Consider the following 20,430-nt stretch of genomic DNA (forward strand, 5'->3'; position numbering starts at 1 on the left):
CAAGACAGTGACCAGGACATTAGTTAACTAGATGATGGCAGGGTGAGTTGGGACACTTGCCAAAGTCCTAGATGCATGGGAGAGTTCATGATAGGAGATGGATGCAAGGGATGAGGGAAGAGGAGGGTGGTTGATGAGGATGGGAGTTTTACATGTGGACAAAAGAATAGCAGTGGGGAGCTCAGAGGATGTCTGCCCCTATAGGCTTTTGCATTGAGGTTATAGTAGAATGAATGGAACTCTTTAGAGGGCTGCCAGGCAGGTGATCCTGAGGGAGAATTACCAATAGTTTAAGACCTGAAAGAGAGAAGACTATAGGGAATCCAGAAACCTGGATAACCTGGATAAGAAGAAGGGGGGAGGGCATGAGAGCAGGGGAAGGGAGTGAAGATACCAAGTGCAAGGAAATGAGCACATGGGGGACCTGAGGCTAAAGACCCATGGCTCCAGGCCCTTCAACCTGTCCGAAGAGTGAGGGAGAGGGAGTTGTCATTCAGGTGCAAGACGCCCACAGAAATGACTTTTGGTGCTGTTGTCAGATTGTGTTTCAGATGCAACGATTGCTAGAGACAAACTGTAACACAGATCCGGGCTCCCCTTGGAGTATCAGATTCACCTGGGAGCCTAACTTCTGGACCAAGCAGCTGGCTTCCCTTGGTGAGCCGGAGCCCATCCTGTGGGCTTTTACATAATTGCTAAAAATGAGGAGAGCACATCTGCTTAGCTTACTGGGTAGGTCAGTCTAGACCCAAGAGAAAGCATTCCCTGAGACTGCCAGTGGTCCTGGAGTCACTCAGCAGACCCTTGTGTGGGTGTGGGGAGGAGGGTTGGGGAGAGGGGACAACTTCAATAGCAGTGCCAACGCGGACTCTTGTAACAGGACCATTTGAAATCTGAGCTTTACATTCTGCATGAATGCCCTATTACCTTGGTTTCATTGCTGGAGAGGAGACAAGACAGTGGCCCTGCTCTCCAGAATGCTGGGTGGCAGTGCAGGTGAATGTGTGTCTCTGTGGTCCTGCAGGGGGTGTTCATGTGTGTAGGCACAAAATGGGTATCAGCATCAGAGAGAGAGGGGGAGAAGGGGAGGGAGGGACAGTATCACCCCCACTGCCCCTTGGAGTTGAGATGTAAGCAGATAATTCCTGAGCTTCCCTCCTGCAGTGATTTCCTGGCATTTAGTCTTAGGCAGAGTACAACTGGGGTCTGATGGCCTGATGTCGGTTTGTTATGCTAATGGCCACCTGCTGTCTTTGTTCTTGAACTTGACAGAGTAAAGAATAAAATTTAGGTTTATGTTTTTGCTTCCCTCTACCCTTTGATTTAATTCAACAGACCTTTGGTAGGTCCCTGCTGTGGGTCAGCACCCCCAGGCTGGGCACTAAGGGACCAAAGGTGACTAGAACACACCTCTGGCCCTCAAGTTGCTGAGTCTTCCCCTAAGTAAGCATCATGGAAATAATGAGCAGAAGAAGCCATGAGACTAAGCTGGAGATAGATGCTGTCTGCTCATGCGCGAGGGCTTAGAGACCTCAGGACGATGCTGGCACTTGCTGCTGACATGATGTTGGGGTTCCCCGACTCCTTCCATCCTTCTTACCCAAAACACAACACCCCAGACTTATATTTGGAGACGTGGTCATTTGTCCCACAGTCAGTTCCCCTTTGTAATTTTCCAGCCTGCTCCCTCCCCACCCGCAATGTTGATTTTTTTCCTTTTGTCTGAATCTGTGTTCAAAAGGAGTGAGTGCTGTTTGAAAGAAACCATGGTTTTTCTAGTGGGATAAAAACAGAGTGAGACTGAATATCTGGAAAAATCTGAGGTAATTTCTCAAATGCCCCTGGCTGCCCCAGATCCGCATTGGTTCTATTGCTGGCAACATTCTAGGCCAGGTCTTGGAGATCAGGGTTCAATTTGCTCATCTCTGTGCCTGGTATAGGTTTATCAAATAATGTCCTTTGGTCCCAGGAGCAGGAAGTGGCAAGCAGGGAATAACTGCAGGTTACCTTTGGAAACACTTTCTGTTCTGAATTTCCAGGCTGTATAACTACTGAAGGTGGACAACTGTCCCGGGCAGATACTCCTGCTTATGGAGGCTTACAGGGACCATCATCCTTTTATCAAAGCCACCAGTCCCCAGTGGCTCAGCAAGAGACTCTCAGCCACCCCTCACACAAGTTCCAGTCTCCAGCCCTGTGTTCCTCCTCTGTGTGCTGCTCCCACTGCTCCCCAGCCTCGCCCTCCCTCAAAGGCCAGGTCCCCCCACCCAGCATACACACAGCCCACAGCTTTAGGCAGCCCTCTGAGATGGCACCCCAACAACTGGGGTCTCTGCAGTGCTCTACCCTGCTGTCCAGGGAGAAGGAGCTGGCTTGCCATCCTCAGCCCCCAAAGCTGATGCAGCCCTGGCTGGAAACCCAGCCCCCCGTGGAGCAGGAGAACACATCCCAGCGGCTGGCGCCACAGCTGACTTCCCAGCCGGTATGCATCGTGCCCCCGCAGGACGTTCAACAAGGAACCCATGCCCAGCCCACCTTGCAGACCCCCTCTATCCAAGTCCAGTTCGGCCACCACCAGAAGCTGAAGCTCAGCCACTTTCAGCAGCAGCCGCCTCAGCAGCTGCCCCCTCTGCCCCCTCCACCACCTCCACCCCAGCAGCCGCCGCCGCCTCCCCTACCTCCGTCCCAGCATCTGGCCTCTAGTCAGCATGGGAGCCCTCCTGGCCCTGGCTGTTCCCAGAATGTGGATATAATGCACCACAAATTTGAGCTGGAGGAGATGCAGAAGGACCTGGAGCTTCTCCTTCAGGCTCAACAGCCCAGCCTACAACTGAACCAGACCAAATCTCCTCAGCATCTTCAGCAAACCATTGTGGGGCAGATCAACTACATTGTGAGGCAGCCAGCACCTGTCCAGTCCCAGAGCCAAGAGGATGCTGTGCAGGTGAGCCTCAGGGTGGCTGGGGAGGGGTTGGCAGGGGGAACACACATTCTCCCTGTCCTGGGATCACTCGGTAAACACGGCCTCTGCAGTCACTGGGCATCATAGGAACACAGTTTCTTAATCTGTGGGTGGACTTGAACTCGGCGCTCACATTTCAAGTCCTTCCTGGACTCCACTGCCTATCTCAGGAAAGCTCCCCAAAGCACAGTAGTCCTGAAGGAGGTCTGGGCTCAGTACTCTCCAGAGTGGCTTGGCTTAGCCCTGCCCTCCTAGATGACAATAGGGACCTTGTCCATCAATCAAACCTTCCAAGCTGTGCCAGACTCCTGCCACTGCCAGGACAGAAGGGAGGTTATTTCTTATCTTTGTAACCTCCCACTTCCCTTGCTGGGAACTCATGAATCTCAGATGGAAGGGGAGACCTTAAGGAGTGGAGAGCAGGTATGCAGTAATGCTAGTGGGCAGCATCTTTATAACACTACACAGCTATTAACTTCAAATTTGTTTCAAACCTTCTAAGCTAGGTATGTTTTATATATACTCCATCATTCATTCTATCAACGGTGTTAGGTAGGCATCGCCAATCATTTTTTATAGTCACAGAAGTGGGGGTCAGAGAGGGCAAGCACTTTACCTAGATATCCTAAACACTGAGGGACAGAGCCAAGACTTGGATCCCTGTCTGCTGGCTATAATTCCACAGGAGAGGACTTGTTCTCTCCCCTGGGGTGTGGGGGGATGATGAATGCTGCTCCTCTCTTCTCTCAGCTAAGAGCCAATTCAGGAGGTACAGATCGTACCTCTGGGATCTTTGCTGTTTCCACATCTTCATCCGTAACTCGTGCTTTTCTTTTCTTCCAGACTTTCCTATTCTCGCCTCTTCTCCCTGTCCTTTCTCACTTCCCCCCTGTGGTGTCTGCTTTAAATGTGTAATCACATTTATATCTTCAAAGCAGCTCTAGGGACTTTTACTTTATTATAAAATATAAGGCCTCACATTTATGCTTTAGCACCGACAATGTCAGATCATGCTTCAAATGTCTCCCTCTGAGGCTCAGTTCCTTTGAGGAGATAGGAAATCATCCTGAGGATGGCAGAGAAAGGTCTAGGGTTCATTGAGGACCACAGGCAATTGTAAGTCAGATGTGTTAGGATCACCATGGTGAATACGACAAGAGTTTGCCCAGAATTCTCGGTTTGGCTCCTATCCTAAGACTGTCATATTAGGATGTAGTCTCATGGAGCGTTTAGGTAAGAGGATCTTCTTTTCTGAAAAATTTCCAGCAGTTCACAATGTGTAGTTGGTGACAATGGCAATGCAGGGTGGGTGTCAGCCTTTGCCGCTGCTGCTGTCCTTTGCAGGAAAACCCATCCAAGTTCTTATTTTCTCCTTCAGGCTTCAGATGAGCCTTCAGCGTCTGAGGGTCCAAAGCCGGCTCTCCCTCTTGACAAGAATACTGCTGCTAACTTGCCCCAGGCGCCTGGGGAGGAAACCCCTCCTGGTGTCCCTCCCCTGGACGGCACCATCCAGCACTCCTCTCCAAATGTGGTGAGAAAGGTACTAATGGAGCCTGCTTTCCCTGACCACATGGGACCCACTGCCAGCCAAGACCCCAAGGACCTGGATGAGGATGACTGGGTGGGGGGAGGAGTGTCCCTGTTCCATCCCTGGATATTACACAGCCCTGACTCATGCCTTCTGTCCTAATGAGTCAGCAACATAGGTCCTCCTTCATGCCCATTTCCACTCCCACATGCACACTTGAAATGGGACCAATTGGGCTTCGTTTAGAGTATAAGGGGGAAGGAAAAGGGAAAGAAAGCCAATTTATGACACACTTACACTGGGCCTGGAATGGTGCATGGGCCTTCACGGTTCTGTGAAGTGGCCGTCCCCATTTTCTAGCTGAGGTAACTGAGATTCAGGGCCCTATAGCTAGTAGATGAAAGGGCTGAGGTTTATTTAAAATGAGGTTTGTCAGAATCCAAAGACTGAACTGTTTTTTCTCTGCAACAAAAATGGGGAAAATATTTTATGTGGCTGCATGACCCAAAGTTGATGGGGTTTAGAATTTGAATCGTGGAGTTTGTCGAGGTGGGGGGTTGGGGGGTGGTCTGCAGCGATGTCCTGACAATGTGACTGAGCTGCTAGGGGCACTGAGAGCTCTTGAAGATAAGCAACTGGAGCCCTTCCTGTCTGCTGACTTCCCTGCTTGCTACAGGGTGTCATTTACTCTGGCAACCACCCAGTGCCCCACACCTGGTCAGCTGTCCTCCCCATATTCCAGCCCTTCACCCTCACCCCTGCCATGCTCCTAGCTAGATCCTTACTTGGCCCTCCCCTTCTCCCTGTCCCTGTTCCACTACCCTGTTGCCTTCTCTGGTCTGGCTCCTGTTGCCTTCTCTGGTCTGATTCCCTCGCCCCCTGGCACCTCCTGTCAGCCATGAACTTGAAGCCGTGTCAGGTGTTGGGTACCCCCAGCCTGTGCACTCAGCCCTGCACAAGGCTTTATCTCTGCAGCCTCAGTTCTGCAGCTGTTCTGCGTTCCTGCCCCTCACCATGTTCCCCCCAGCACCATCGCCATGTATATCTTAAATCTCTACCCCAGTGATATGTAAGAAGAGACTGCAGAAAAGTAAGGGATGCAAAGATGAAATGGTAACTTGGAAATCCCTGGTGGCTCTCGAAGTCTGGCTAGGCCTCTGGTATTAGTGGGTTTTGGTCTGTGCTGGGCCTGTTCTGCCCTGTTAAAACAGTTTGACCTAGAGGCCATAGAGATGCTATAAACGGACCTTTGTGGCTCTCAAGCGTTTTAACTTTTTATGCTTGGGCCACTTACCCATCCATCCGTCCAGTTATTTATTCACTCATTGTTCAAAAAATAGAGATCCGTCTCCTGGTATGTGCTAGATGTTTTTCTAGGTGTCAGGCACATATCGGTGAATAAGAGTCTCACACTGGAGCTTACAGTCTAGCGGGAGAGACAGACGGTTAAATGAGCAGCAACAATAAGTGTGATAAAGTGCTGGGAGTCGCTGGGGTAGAGAGAAGGAGCATGTAACATTGGAGAAACTGTTCACAGAGGACTTCCTAGGGGACATGATTAAGCTGAGATTTGAAGAAGTCAGGCTAGTGAAGGGAGATGAGGGAGAGGGCTGGACTAAACAATCAAAGGGAATGGCCAGTAGGAGGGTCCAGAAGTGAGAGAAAGCCTGGGGTACTTCAGGGGGTTTCAGATCGCTTGGCTTGGTGGGAGCATGAGGTGGACTGGGGAATGGGAATGGAACCAGAGTTCTTGGAAGGCCCTGTAAATTGTGCTCAAAGTTTAGCATTTAGTCTTGGGAGTTGTGTTGTGAGGAGTGAAGGAAGGATTTCTTAGCAAGGAGGGACATGGTTTGAATTAAATTTTAGAAAGGTCACTTTAGCTATAGGAAGGGAGACCAAAATAGTACAGAGGAGAACAAGGAGATATTGAATGGAACCAGTAACAATGGGTATAAGGAGGAAGCGTGGACTTCAAGAGATCAGATCACAGGAGCTTTTGGACTTGGAGTCTGATTGGTGATGGGAAGTGATGGAGAGAAGGTCCTTTGGCTTGACATCCAGATCTGTCTTGCCCACTGGGTTGCCATTCACTGAGGTGGGAGCATGGGAAGAAGAGCCTATTTTGGGGGAGGAAAAAGGTAAATTTGAATTGTTGTCATTCTCCTGTGGAAGCTACATAAGAAGATGCCCAGAAGTTAGCTAGCTCTAGATGTCAGCAGTTCAGAAGGAAACATGGGGATTGGCAGTGCTCAAGGGTTAGGAGAAGCCATGAAGAAATTGCTGCTGCTGCTTTAATGGGGCCTGCTTCTGTTTCTATAGACAGTACTAGGGAAAGGAGGGGAGCCGTGTGCAAACATGAAGTCTTTGTGCCTGTGTGGGTGGCCCACAGGGCTCTCTGAGCATCAAGGGGATGCTGCCCTACTGTGTGGCTACGGGTTGGCAGTGGGTTAGTGAAGGTCCTAGGAACTCTCAAGTTCTCATTTGGAGCTATCTCTGGCCCTTATTAACCTAGGCTCAGGGAGAGGTTCAGAGGAGTGGGTGGCCTGGCCCGTTCCTGATATTTTGTAGGCTTCTTCATGGCTTGGACTCCCCCCAACCACCACAAAAAGAACCTCAGTGTTGCCATCCTGGCTTAGAGGAGGCTTTGGGTCTACTTTACTGAGAGAGTCACTGGTTAGACACAAGGCTACCAAAATGAGAAAAAGGGCTTTCTTTTTTGAGGGAATTCCTTGCCTTGAAGCTGGGATTGGGTATGGCAGAGGGTGAGATGGTTGAGGACATGGAATAACATTTTGAGCATCTTATCATTGAATGATAATACTTTGTATAGCATTTTTCTACCTGTTCCCTGAGGTTTTTACGTGGAGTATTCCATTTTATCTCTTTGTTTATCCTAGAAGTACTATGAGGAAGCCACTTTCATATTCCCCTTTGAAAGATGTGGAAACTGAGACACAGAGAGGTTAAGTGACCCACCTAAGAGCTAAACAGCAGAGCATTGACAAAGTGAGGACCAGAATACAGGTTCCTGACCCTGGCCATGCTCAGGGGCTAGGTTAGATCACCTCTCCTTGGGCACTGCAGTGGGAGAGTCAGGATTCCATCTGGCCTCTCACTTGCTGGATTTTCCTCTTACACTCATTGGGAGTAGCCTAGGCCCTGCTGGGGAGAGGGCTTGGGACCCAGCCTCGTCTGGTTGTCTGGTCAAGGTGTTTTAGCCTCCAGCCTGCTCCTAAGCCCGTGATGGTCTGCAAGTACCAGGAAAGTTAGAGGTCTATGTGAAGGCCACAGAACGGAGGAAGCTGTGGCAGCTGGCGCCCCTCTGAGTGTTCTGCAGGGACTCATTCACGCTCTGAGCTGCTGACTGACGTTCCATCACCACGGGGAGGACTTCGATGACAGCACAGCAGCTGCGCACACGCCCTCTCGCGTTGGTGCTAACTGAACTGCTGGCGAAAGCATTGCCGCCGAAAAGTGAGATAGGCAAATTTTTGAATGGATTTTCTGGTGGCTTGAGCTCAGCTCTCTCAGAGGCAGCATCGCCTACTACCTTCCCTATATCTAGCAGGATGTTCTGGAATGAATTTTGACATCTGTCTGGCCCTCGCAGTTGCCTCATCTTGGTTTAGCCACTCTGAAGAGAGACCATGGTTACAGCGTGATGACAGAACTCCTTACATCCCGAGTGAACCCGGAAGGCATTTTGATGGCTTCGTTTGTACTTTTGAACGAGTCAACTGATGAGAAACACACACACTGTCTTCCTTAGAGCTCTCGTGGAGTCAAGGATGTAGGCATCACAGAGAGCCTGTCCGAGACCAGTTCAGCTGCAGGAGGACCTCTCTTCTGCTTACATGTGGTCCACATCCTCTGCAGAGGGCTGAGAGACCACCAGAATCTTGCTGATGGCTTCAGAGGAATCTGAGATGTATTTTTAGCAAACGATGCCTAAGCAGGAGGCTTTCCTGTGGTCTGCATTAGTAAGAGTGACGCAGAAGAGCGAGGGATGATGACTCACACGAGCATTCACTTCATTACCAAAGCACTCTGATGCCTGAGCTCACAATCTGATTCCTACAACTCAGATCTACATTAGCATGTGGAGGAGGACATTAAAGCCCAGAGACGGGAAGTATCTTGCTTAAACTCATTCTCTAAATCCTGGATTGCGTAAGGAAATACAGGGTGTCCTGCCTTCATAGTCTCCACATTCACGTCTGTGGGCCAGATCATGGCTTCTCAACTCCAGCAATGGTCGTTTCCTCAAAGCTTGGCCTCAACAGCAGAACTTGGTCAGAACCTTCCAGGGCCTCAGGAGGCTTTCTTAGGGCACAGCCCATGTTCTGGTCAGTGGTTAGCAGTTGCAGAACTGTACAGAGATCTGCTCTGTGTTGCTCAGAAGACAAGCCAAGCATTCCCCAGGTCTGGCTCCCTGAATTTCACGCCTCTAGGAAGGCTCTTTCCTCAGTTCTAGCTCGATCTCATTCACAGACCAAATCTAAGTTCCTTGTCTAGGTCTCCTGGTCCATGAGAAAACAGGTCCTTGTTTCTGGGCCCTGAATTTCCTTACACTGGACTGGCCAAAATATCTCGGTGAATTCTCTTAGTCTCTAAGGCTTGGGTTTTGGGGGTTCCACTCATTCTGGCTTTTAAAAAAATTTTTTTTAATTTTTATTTTTTTAAATTAATTAATTTATTTTTTCAGCGTAACAGTATTCATTGTTTTTGCATAACATCCAGTGCTCCATGCAATACGTGCCCTCCCTATTACCCACCACCTGGTTCTCCCAGCCTCCCACCCCGGTCCCTTCAAAACCCTCAGGTTGTTTTTCAGAGTCCATAGTCTCTTATGGTTCACCTCCCCTTCCAATTTCCCTCAACTTCCTTTCATTCTGGCTTTTACTTCAGGTTTACTGGAATCCACTTCTTTTCTCTTCCTTCCCCCTTAGACTCTGGAGTCCTCTTTGCTTTTCCTGTCCTTACTGAATTATCAGGGCGCTGGGCACTCTTCAGCTGTTCTCTCTCCCACCCATGAATATTTTCCCATTTGACTCTGGTCAGTTAACATATGTTACCATATCCAGAGGAATAGCCTTAATTTGTACAAGGGCTTTTCATGGAGTTGAGGGAGCACTCACTGTCATTAAGGGCAACAACTTTGCTATTAAAAATCAACTTGTGAAACCACTTGCAAGGAAGGTTAGTTCCTTCCTAAGATGTCTGATTCAGTTGTTTGAAGATCTACTAATGTTCAACTAGTCTACCTGATCTGAAGCTGTCAAAACACTCAAATATTCTAAGATTTAATTCATAAATCTGTTTATCTCAATCCTTGTCTCCTTATCTGTTTCCTTCAGCCAAAGTGAAGGCCTTTAGTGTGTTTCCAAGATAGTTTCGAAGTCATTGCCCCTTCTCCTGTGTACATTTACAGGGTGGTCAGTCTTTAACAATTCTGATGATTGAGACAAAACCCTAAAACCAGAAGTGAGCGGGTGAAGCTTCGGAGCAGCAATGAGAACAGAGGTCATACACCCACACATCCTATTCGGTTTGAGATCATAAGTCCCCACTCAGGTATCTAGGCAGAGGTCTTGACTGCAAGCTTAGTTATATGGTTTCCTCTAGAATTTTTCATTTTCCTGCATTAGAGCAGTAAGCAGGGTAGAAGCAAGGAGTCAGGACTTCTGTAATGGCAGCTAACGACAAGGTAGAAGACAGGAAACATCACCTGGGCAAGTGCCACATTGGGAGGTCATTTGGCGAAGGGACAGGCTCAGTCCTACAGGCCTTAAAGCATCACTGAACTGCAGCCCACACCAGCAATAGAAGTTCATCCAAGTTCCTTTATGTCACTAAGAATGGTGTCATGAGGCTCCATGTACTTTGTTTATTGTGACAAGGTGGTGTGTAAAGTTTTAGAAGTACTCCTATTCAAGATATTTTAAAGCCAATTGCATTTTGTTACTGAAAGAGATATGTTTCAGATATTTGGAAAATTAATTTCTGTGGAACACCACCCTATTTGTGCTACTCTATCCCCAGCAATATTATCTTGCTATAAGAACCTGGAACTTATATTAAACTCAGGGCATGTGCATTAAGTGTCTGTTTACTGACTTCTCTATCATGTCTTACTAGACTACTAGCTTTCTGGCTGATGGCACAAAATGAAAACCAGCCAGAAGATTTTTAAACCTTCACCCAGATTTCTAGTCTTGGGCCTATATACGCTTGGGAAATCTGTGAGTGATGACTCTGTGTCTCAGTTTCCTTTTCTGTTGAATGAAGTAACCATGCTTTCTCTGAATTTCGATAATACCGTGTGCCAGTCATTGCAATAATGTAAGCACACTGAACTCCAGAACAAGATCTGAATGGTGAGGATGGGGGGGGGGGGGGCGCCAGGTGGAAGAGCAGAGGTCAAACAGGAGACAGGCTAGGTGGGTGAAGAACTGCATAGGTGACTAGTAAAAAAGCCTGAAGGTCAGACAGTTCAGAGAGGTCATAGGTCAGGCACGTTGTGACGGCAGGTGGTTCAGACAGGTACATTCTATAGGTTTCAGGTGGGATAATTTAGACAGGTCACAGGTTAGGCAGGTGGCAAACAGATCAAGGAAGAAAAACAAGAGAGGAAAGGAACAGAGATAGGAACATGCAAGTATGGGAGAAGGAGAGAAAATTAGGAGCAAGCGAAGAGATGCTAGGTAAGATGCTCAGGGCAGTCTCCCCTTGTACCCCAGTACCTGAGCTGATTATCAGAGTCAATGTTTTTGGCTTTTTTGACTGCTCTTTCTGCCCTGAACTAGAAAATCGTTTATTTTCACTTGCAAACCTCAAAATACATATTTTTCCCTCATGAAATCTGTAGGTTTTGTATGTGAAGAAGGCAAGGTATCCATTATGTAGCTGACAACTTGGGAAGCAGTTGCTCTATACAGACCTTACAACTGGCCATATAATTTTGCCTCCTCACATTTGACCCCTGAAGGATCCTGGGTGCTAGAGAGGGCAGGCAGCATCATCTCCATGCAGGGATGGACTTCTCCTGGGTGTGTGGCACCAAATGTCAAGTGCAGCCACGTTCCCAAGCCTGGCATGCTCTCAAGAAGCCCCATCCTTCCTTCCAGACCCTGGAGGCCCAGTCTCCTTTCCTAGCCTTGAAATTTGGCCCTCTCCTTCTCCCTACTCACCTGGTAGGTCTGACAGCAAGGTAGGATGGAGGTTCTCAATCCTCTCTTTGTTCCTGAACAAGAAATAGTTCCTTGTATTTGTGTGTGTGTGTGTGTGTGTGTGTGTGTGTGTGTGTGTGTGTGTGTATTTTGAGATTTTATTTATTTGTCAGAGAGAGAGAACATGCACAAGCAGGTAGAGTGGCAGGCAGAGGCAGAGAGAGAAGCAGGCTCCCCACTGAGCAAGGAGCCCGATACGGGACTTGATCCCAGGACCCTAGGATCATGACCTGAGCCAAAGGCAGCGGCTTAACCCACTGAGCCACTCAGGCATCCCTTGTTTTTATATATTGTACCTCTTCACTCCAGAGAGCCAAATGAAATATCAATAATACCACCACATTATACCTATGTTCCTGAAATGCCACTGTATGTGTGTAGCCTGTAGAAATGGGGTGGGGTTGGCTTCCTTCTTGCACTTCCTCTGAGATCCTTCTCAGACTTCTCATGTGGATGTTTCTCAGGTTCTTTTTACCACGACCAGAGCTTCCCCCCACTTCCTGATGGCCTTGGTCTCCTTGAGGTTGGCTATGGATGTAGACAGGAAGAAGACTAGCTTTCAGTATCTTAGGACATGTTATTGACCTTGTGCTATGTGTTGGCTGTTATAGGAGCAGGTTCAGCAGGCCCAGCTCAAAATAAACTCTGATAGAATGTCCATAGTTCTTCCATGGCTCAGTCTGCATACCCTCCTCTATCACTGCATTAAGTCACACTTCATGATGTGCAATAAGTAATCAGGAAAGGGATTTGATATCCTACAAAAGCATCCTGTCTCTACTCTGGAAATAGAGGTGGAGATAGCCTACCTCTAATCTGGGGAGTTTTTGTCCTTGGGAATTTCATGTTGTGCCTATTTTGTGACATACAGTACCTGACCGTTATTACTTGAGATTGCCCCTGGCAGTTATTTGGTGCCCTTCATGCTTGGCACCAAGGATCTCATAGAGCCATCTGTGTCTTTGGCAGATGAAATGACCACCAGAGCTGCAGAAGATATACATGTCAAATGGGGAAAGGTGAAAGAAACCAGCTCAAAGGATTAGACTGTTATATATTACAAAAGGAACTGCAACCATCATTGGGCATTCTCGTTCTTAGATAAGGAAAGATAGAATCTTAAAAAGCTGTGGTGGTGTGTAACCAGGACAGCGGGGATGCCAAGGGGAGGCAGGTTACGGCATGTTTGAGATAGCTCTTCCATACTTAATCTACCCAGTTTGTTTTGAGTTTCTCCCCAGACTACCTTCTCCTCAATATTTATCCTGGGACTTAGACTGTAGAGCAAATTGGAGCCTTTTTATTGAACACTATTGAACTACCAAGGAACATATAAAAAACAAACTTTGGGGAGACAAAGGGCATTTATATTTAGCTCATCTGCTTTTTTTTTTTTCTCATTTTATTTATTTTTTCAGCGTAACAGTATTCGTTCTTTTTGCACAACACCCAGTGCTCCATGCAAAACGTGCCCTCTCCATTACCCACCACCTGTTCCCCCAACCTCCCACCCCTGACCCTTCAAAACCCTCAGGTTGCCCCAACCTCCCACCCCTTTTTAAAATTGAGAATTAAGAATAGAACATAAAAGCTTTACCAAAGCAGTGAAATAACAAGGGGAAAGCATTGGGAGAGAAGAGAAAGAGGTGATAAGAAAAAGAAAAACAGGAGAGGAAGAGAGAGAAGGTTGAAGAAAGCAGGCAAGGTAAGGACAGTGGCTGAAGCAGAGTGTGGGAGAGGGGAAGATGAGTTCACACAGAGAAGGACCGAACCAGACAGGCCATGGTCAAGAGTGTGGCTTCAGCGCCGGAGATCCGGATTCTAAATCTGTAAAAATCCCACATCACATGTCATGCTTATTTGTTGAAATATTGAGAGGATCGCCCCAAGATCATAAATAAGACTAGGATGGCTACTCTCACTAGTTCCATTTGACCTGGTCCTCATGTACTTAGCTGGCAGAGTAAGGCTGGAAAAACAAATGCAGGAAAAGGAAGGAGTAAAACTTAACTAATCACAGAAGACATGATTTGTGTGCACAGAAATTCCCCAGGTGACTTCAGCAAGGTCTCTGGGTACAAGGTCAATCTATAAAAACCAATTGCATTTCTATGTGTGAGCACAAATAGAGGGAAAATGGAGATTTACAAAGTGATGTGTTCAATTGCATGAAACACTTCAGATGCCTTGCCAAGCCTCCTTTTTCTCAAGTATAGGGTTAGGGCCACAAGAACAACACTAACAGTTACAATACGAGAGGCAGCAGCGGCAGTAGCTGGGGGTCACAGAGTACCTGCCATGTGCAGACAGTGTTCTAACCCTTTACCTGAATTTGTTCTTGTCACCTTCACAACCACCCTTTAACATTTGTGATGAGGATTTAGTGAGGAAATGTATGTAAGATACTTAGCAAATTTCCTCACATGTAATAAATGCTTAATAAATGTTAGCTATATACAGACAATCATGATTTTAGAGAGACACCTAGACCCAGCTGTTAATAGAACAGAGCTGCTATTTATTTGGTTTAAGATTTATAGAATAAAGAGTCATACATTGTTGTTGTTTTTTTTTTAAATTTTAAATAGCTCATGAATTCATTTATTCAGCCAGATCTAGAAGCTGCTCCTGGGTCTAGAAATGCAGTGGGTAAGCAAAATAGATAAAATTTATGCCTTAATGGAGTTTATGGTTTATGGGGGAAAATAGAGATTCATCATATAGTCTCACAACTAGGAGAATATAACCCCCCCCCCTCAAAAAAAAGGAATTACAAGAATGTAAAAGGGAGGAATGAGGTCTGGGCCACAGAATGAAAAGAGGCTTTGATACAGAAAAATTACAGGTGAGCTGAGTTTAGAAGGACAAGTGGTATAGGGGCAGGGATAGGAGAATGTTCCATGGATAGGAGAAGTCTGTTTGAAGGGGATGAAGGTTGTAGGTGAAAGGAGAGCTTTGCATGTTTCAGGGATTGAAAAAAATGAGTGGCTAGAGCTCAGAGAATGGGAGGGTTGTTATATGAACTGTGGCTAGAGTAGGACAGGGGATGGGCAGTCATTTTCACAGTTGTCCTAAGAACAGTGCAGTATACTGTGGAGCTTCATGCAAAGGAATGATGTGGTCAGATTTGTGTTTTGAAAATATTTCTCTGATGAGGAGACTACTGCTATCGTCTGGGAAAATACGAGAGTGTAACCCAGACTAGGACACCAGCAATAGAGAGAGGAATTAGTGGGAAGATATGTGACTTGTCTAAGGGGTAGAATTGATGAGGTTTGGAATTAGCTTGCGTGAGGGAGGAGGGATGGCCCAATGATGCTTCCCCTCCTAGCATCTGACTTGAAGAACTGGGTGACTAGGAGAGACATTCACTGAGGTGAGGACAACCTTTCTTCACTGTTAAATAGGTTTGCTAATTTTATAGTGAAACTTGAAATGATATTTGAAGTGTTTACTTTCCTGTGGAAATGTGAATATCTTACTCATGGGGAAAGGCTGAAGACACTGATTTTGGAAGCTTAGAGATATTTACTCTTTGTTTCCCCTTTGACTTTCAAAGATGCCAAGTTGTTCTATCTTTAGTCTAAAAAGAAAAAAAGGCAGGGATATCAAACTTCTAAATTCCTAAATGTTACATTTAGAACCAGTCTCTCACTATCCTCCCCCCATCATATGTGCTTCTCTAATCTGTGAGATGGAATGCATCCAGTGCAGAAACCTATGTCTTTAACTTCACTTTGTGAACCTTTAGGTTTCTTCTCCCTGCAACGCCAAGCAGTTAGACAGGAGAAAACAATTCTTGGGGTTGGGAAGTTACAGCCTCATCCAGTGGATTGTCCATACTCGGTCAAATTAAGACCAAGCTGCTCTGATGTTCTCTGCTTCTGGCTTGGAAGGTCTTTGACAGATAGAGTTGGGCTAAGAAAGACTTTCCTATCTCTTGGTCAACGCTTTCCCTTAACGCTAGTGGTTCTGGAATTGATCTGAGAAAGCCCATGAAAAGGGCCTAGAGTTGGCCCAGGTTTCCCAGGACTGATTGGGTCCCCCAGACCTTGGCATTATCTGAGAGAAGGCCTGAGGCAGATCAGAGTTTGAGCCTTCTGGACTTCCTTCCATTTATAGGTAGCAGAAACTAGCCCACAGGAATGCCAGCAGGGATGAGAAGGCACTAGTGGTTTAGTTAGTGGGGAATGTGAAGTTGGAGGGCAGTCCCACAGTCTGATCCTATGCCCAGGTACAGGATGGGGGTGAAGAGTGTGGGCTGATGATGGCTCTGTGTGTGTGTGTGTGTGTGTGTACCACCCTCATGGCAGGTGTTGGTGATCTCTGTCATTCTCTCACACTGTTTCATCACTGTCTCACAAACACACATGCACACCAGTGTCCTCAGTCTGTGGCCCTCTCTCTGTCAGAGCCTAGCAGCCTCCTTGGTGTAGGGGACTGGGAATAGGACTTCATGTGTTGTCTGAGTTCCCTGCAGCTACTAGACTCTGAGGCCGGAGTGAAATCTGAGCATAGGAGCTCTCTTGGGCTGCATTTCTCCTCCCCTCCCCTCATCCCCTGGTAACGGCCTGACTCTGCGCTGCCTTTGTTCCCACAGCACTCCACTTCGGTGAGCATCATGGGCTTTTCCAACACATTGGAGATGGAGCTGTCATCTACCAGGCTGGCAAGGACTCTAGAGCCACAGATCCAGAGTGTGAGCAGCCTGACTGCTGCCCCTTCCCACATGGTCCCAAGCCTGCTGAGCAGCACACCCACGACTGTGTCTGGCCTGATGAGTGGTCAAAACCAGGCTATGCCCAGCCTGACAGTCAGTCATCTGCAGACTGTACCCAGCCTTGTGCGCAGCACGCCCCAGTCTATGCCTGGTCTGATGAATGATTCCTCCCAGGCCATCACAAGCCTAGCAAGTGATCACTCGCAGGCCAGGCCCAACCCAATTACTGGTGCCACCCAGACTATGCCAAGTCTGGCAACTTGTCCTCTGCAGAGCATGCCTCCGGCTTCTGACATGCAACCAGAAACTGGATCCAGCCGCAGTCCTGGCTCTGGCCAAACTGGAGGGAGCCTGTGCCCTGCAGATGGGGCTGACCCCTCCCTAGGGAATGCCCTGTGTAAGGTAAGTCCTGGGGAAAATGACATTCAACTTCCTCTGCTCATCATTGAGAAGCAGGGTGGCCCCTGAAAGGCTTATCCTGACATTAGCCGAATAGCTCTATGACTACTAACAGTAAAACCATCTGATTTCTTTGATTCTTTTTGGCCTTTCACTTTTGAAAGATGGAGAGTGAGGATTCTACTCGCTTCACTGACTCTCTGGGACAAGACCCCAGAACCCCGGGTCTGGAGGTTTCCAAGGATTTGGCTATGCCTTCAGAACTGGAGGAGCCAATTAATCTCTCTGTGAAGAAACCTCCACTGGTCCCAGCAGTCAATACATCCATGGCTCTGCAGCAATACCGGAACCCAAAAGGTGAGGCACAAGTCAGTAAGCAGCCTGTCACTCGTGCAGGCCACAGGCATGAGCTCAGCACTTCCGGTCAGATTCAGGTCAGGAGACAGGCTCGAGGCAGGAGAGAGCAGCGTTTCTCTCTCAGGCTCATTTCACTTCCCTCTAACACGGACTTACTGGGACCTGTTCTGTTTCCCTCACTGTGGCGAGGACTTAGCCTCATGTAACATTTCCATGCAAAAAGTTCTGGAGGCGGAGAAGAGGAGGGGGAAACAGGAAGAACTCATCCCAGAGGGGCTAGCCTTGGCAAAATATTTTAGGGAAAAGAGCATATCTGACTTTGGAGTCAGGTATATCTAACTTAGAAAACTTTTTACCTTTGTACTTTTATTCTTTGTTCTGTTCTGTCTTTTTACGTTTGACCTTTCTGAGCTGGTTTCTTTCTCTGTAAATGGGGCTAATCATAGCTACTTCATAGACTACTGGGACCAATAACTACAGTGAGATCATTTGATGGCTTTCTCTGTAGTAACAAGAATTGGCCATGCTTTGCCTCACACCTGGCAGTCCTATGGATTTGTGTTGTGCCCTAGAGTAAAGGGAATTTGGACCAGTGCAGACACCCTCTGATTCTCTTCTCAGCTACCTACATACCTTCTCAAATGGGGCTTCCTTTTTTCTGTCATAAGCAAGGGCTAGCTGGGAAGTTTGAAAGCAACCACGGAGTGACTGTTTGGGACTTTTCCTCTTTAATGTATGATATGTGTTTAGTCTGTAATGATCACTCCATTTTTTATACATTTAATAAATGAAAATTAAATAATTTTCCCCTTGGTTTTTCACACTCACTGAAAGACTAACTGAACAATAATTTGTTCTTGTTAACTGCATAATAATGGGACCCTGAATTTTAAGCAGTTAAAATTTTTGGACCCTGGTTGCCCATGGAAAGTACCTGGGGCTGAGTGGTGCTTGGTAAATGCCAGTTTCCTTCTCCCTCCCCACACCGCCTCCTGCCCCTCTACACAGGCTCTACTGCACTACTCAGGGTAGGGCTGCAGGGAGCTTTTTGCCTATGGAGTATGAACTAGACTCCCAGGTAGTACTAAAATCCCAGCACTTGGGTGGAAAGGCAGAGGCTGGACAGAAGGACTCCTCAGAGCATGTAACACTAGTATATGGAGAACAAGAGATTTCTGAACTCACTTGGAAGGTGAGAAGCTGGCCCCTCAGCACCTGACCCAACACTCACCCCTAGATAGCCTCTGAATGTAATGTTTCGTTTTTAAAATTTATTTTTAACTTTTTAAATTTTTATTTTTTAAATTTTTTGAAGTTTTATTTAAGTAATCGCTACATCCGACATGGGACTCGAACTCACAACCCCAGGATCAAGAGTTGCATGCTCTTCTGACTGAGCCAGCCAGGCACCCCATATCTGTTTGTCTTTTTATTTATTTATTTATAAAGATTTTATTTATTCCCATTTGAGAGAGAGAAGGAGCACAAGTAAGGGGTAAGGAGAGGAAGAAGCAGGCTCCCCACTGAGCATGGAGCCCAATGTGGTGCTCCATCCCAGGACCTGAAGATCGTGACCTGAGCCAAAGGCAGAACCATAACCATCTGAGCTTCCCAGGGACCCCACTGTTTGTCTTTTTAAATATTTTATCTATTTATTAGAGAGAGAGTACGCACATGTGGGGGAAAGGGCAGAGGAGAGGGAAATAGTCCCAAGCAGACTCTGCACTGAGCGTGGAGCCTGATGTGGGTCTCGATCCCAGGACCCTGAGATCATGATCTGAGCCCAAACCGAGAGTTGATGCTTAACCGACTGAGCCACCCAGATGCCTCTGTTTATCTTTTTAAAAGAAGGTGGCCTTCTTTCTCTCTGAGGAAGGAGAGCCATGGTAGGATTGCCACCATTATGAATGATTACAGTGTGGGTAACAATTGCATGACAGGTGTGTGGCCAACGGGATGTGTAGCACATACGAGTGGAAGTTACGGGTTATCGGGCATGTTATCAGAAATGTACATCACAGGCATTTGTCTTTTGTCTTAGAGCATGAGAATTTTGAGCAAGGAGCCCTGGAGATGGATGCAAAAGAGAATCAGAGTATCAGGTAACAGGCTTTTGGCCCAACCTCCCTCTCTTACCCTCCAACCTCATGTCCTGGGAGGTTGGCACAGGAAGCCAGCATCCTTGATGACTGACTAGAAGCAGAACTTTACCTGCCACCGTCTTCTTCAACTCCCAGACCCTCGAGTAGAATCATGTGGTTGGGAGCCTCGGATCTTGTGGGAGGGTATCCTGGCTCCTGCGGCAGGAAGCATGTGCTCCCTCTTTAGGAATTCTCCTTTCTTGGAGCAGAAGGCTCCTCCGGGGCGGGAAGGTGACATGTAGGTCTGTATAGGGTGGGACTGGGATCTGGGGCAGCAGCATGTGGGATCATGGATGAGCTGACTTAGAGGCTGGGGTCAGAGGAGGCTCCTCCCGAGACCCAGGGGTGTCTCTCTTGCCACAGGCCCTTCCACAGTGAGCCTAAGATTCCCTATGTGCGGCTGGAGCGGCTCAAGATCTGTGCTGCCTCCTCAGGAGAGATGCCAGTGTTCAAGTTGAAGCCCCAAAAGAATGAGCAGGATGGGAGCTTCCTGCTGATCATCGAGTGTGGCACTGAGTCTTCCAGCATGTCCATTAAGGTACCACTCTGCTCTGTCTTGTCCTTGAACTTGGCCTACCCTGGGAGCCTCTCTTTTCTCTCTGCTTCTGTCAGAATTCTGGCTCTGTTGCTGACCCGGTACAGATTTACCCCTGACTGTGAGGGGGCTGTCCCAGCATTCCTGGGGCTCAGCTGGCCTGGGGGCCTGGTCAGTCCATCCTCTCCCTCCCTCCACAACTTGTTGGTGCTATGCTCTGACTGCTGACTCCCTTCTTCTCCAAGGTCAGCCAGAACAACATGCCTGATGCCATCCAGGCCCCAAGTCTGGGGGGAAGAAAGGTCACTGTCACTTCTCTGGCTGGGCAGCAGGCACCAGAGGGGGAGGGTGGATCTCCTGAGGAACAAAGACTCATTCCTCGGACCCCTGGAGCCAAGAAGGGGCCCCCAGTACCCATGGAGAACGAGGACTTCTGTGCCGTATGCCTCAACGGGGGGGAGTTGCTGTGCTGTGACCGCTGCCCCAAAGTATTCCACCTCTCCTGCCACCTGCCGGCCTTGCTTGGCTTCCCGGGGTAAGCCATGCAGGTCCTAGCAGG

The 20,430-nt window shown here is 47.8% G+C and overlaps 1 protein-coding gene across 1 annotated transcript in view; it reads left to right on the forward strand.

The window, feature by feature from the left end:
• The window catches only part of TRIM66 (tripartite motif containing 66), a 57,096-nt gene that overhangs the window by 28,566 nt on the left and 8,100 nt on the right, over positions 1 to 20,430 (forward strand). The window contains exons 9-16 of the mRNA XM_046014115.1: positions 540 to 657; positions 2,040 to 2,944; positions 4,341 to 4,502; positions 16,320 to 16,841; positions 17,003 to 17,195; positions 19,237 to 19,297; positions 19,700 to 19,874; positions 20,117 to 20,406. Of these exons, the coding sequence (XP_045870071.1) occupies positions 540 to 657; positions 2,040 to 2,944; positions 4,341 to 4,502; positions 16,320 to 16,841; positions 17,003 to 17,195; positions 19,237 to 19,297; positions 19,700 to 19,874; positions 20,117 to 20,406 (2,426 nt within the window). The remainder of the gene's footprint in view (positions 1 to 539; positions 658 to 2,039; positions 2,945 to 4,340; positions 4,503 to 16,319; positions 16,842 to 17,002; positions 17,196 to 19,236; positions 19,298 to 19,699; positions 19,875 to 20,116; positions 20,407 to 20,430) is intronic.

This window comes from Meles meles, chromosome 8 (genome assembly GCF_922984935.1).
Source record: "Meles meles chromosome 8, mMelMel3.1 paternal haplotype, whole genome shotgun sequence".
NCBI classification, from domain to species: Eukaryota; Metazoa; Chordata; class Mammalia; order Carnivora; family Mustelidae; genus Meles; species Meles meles.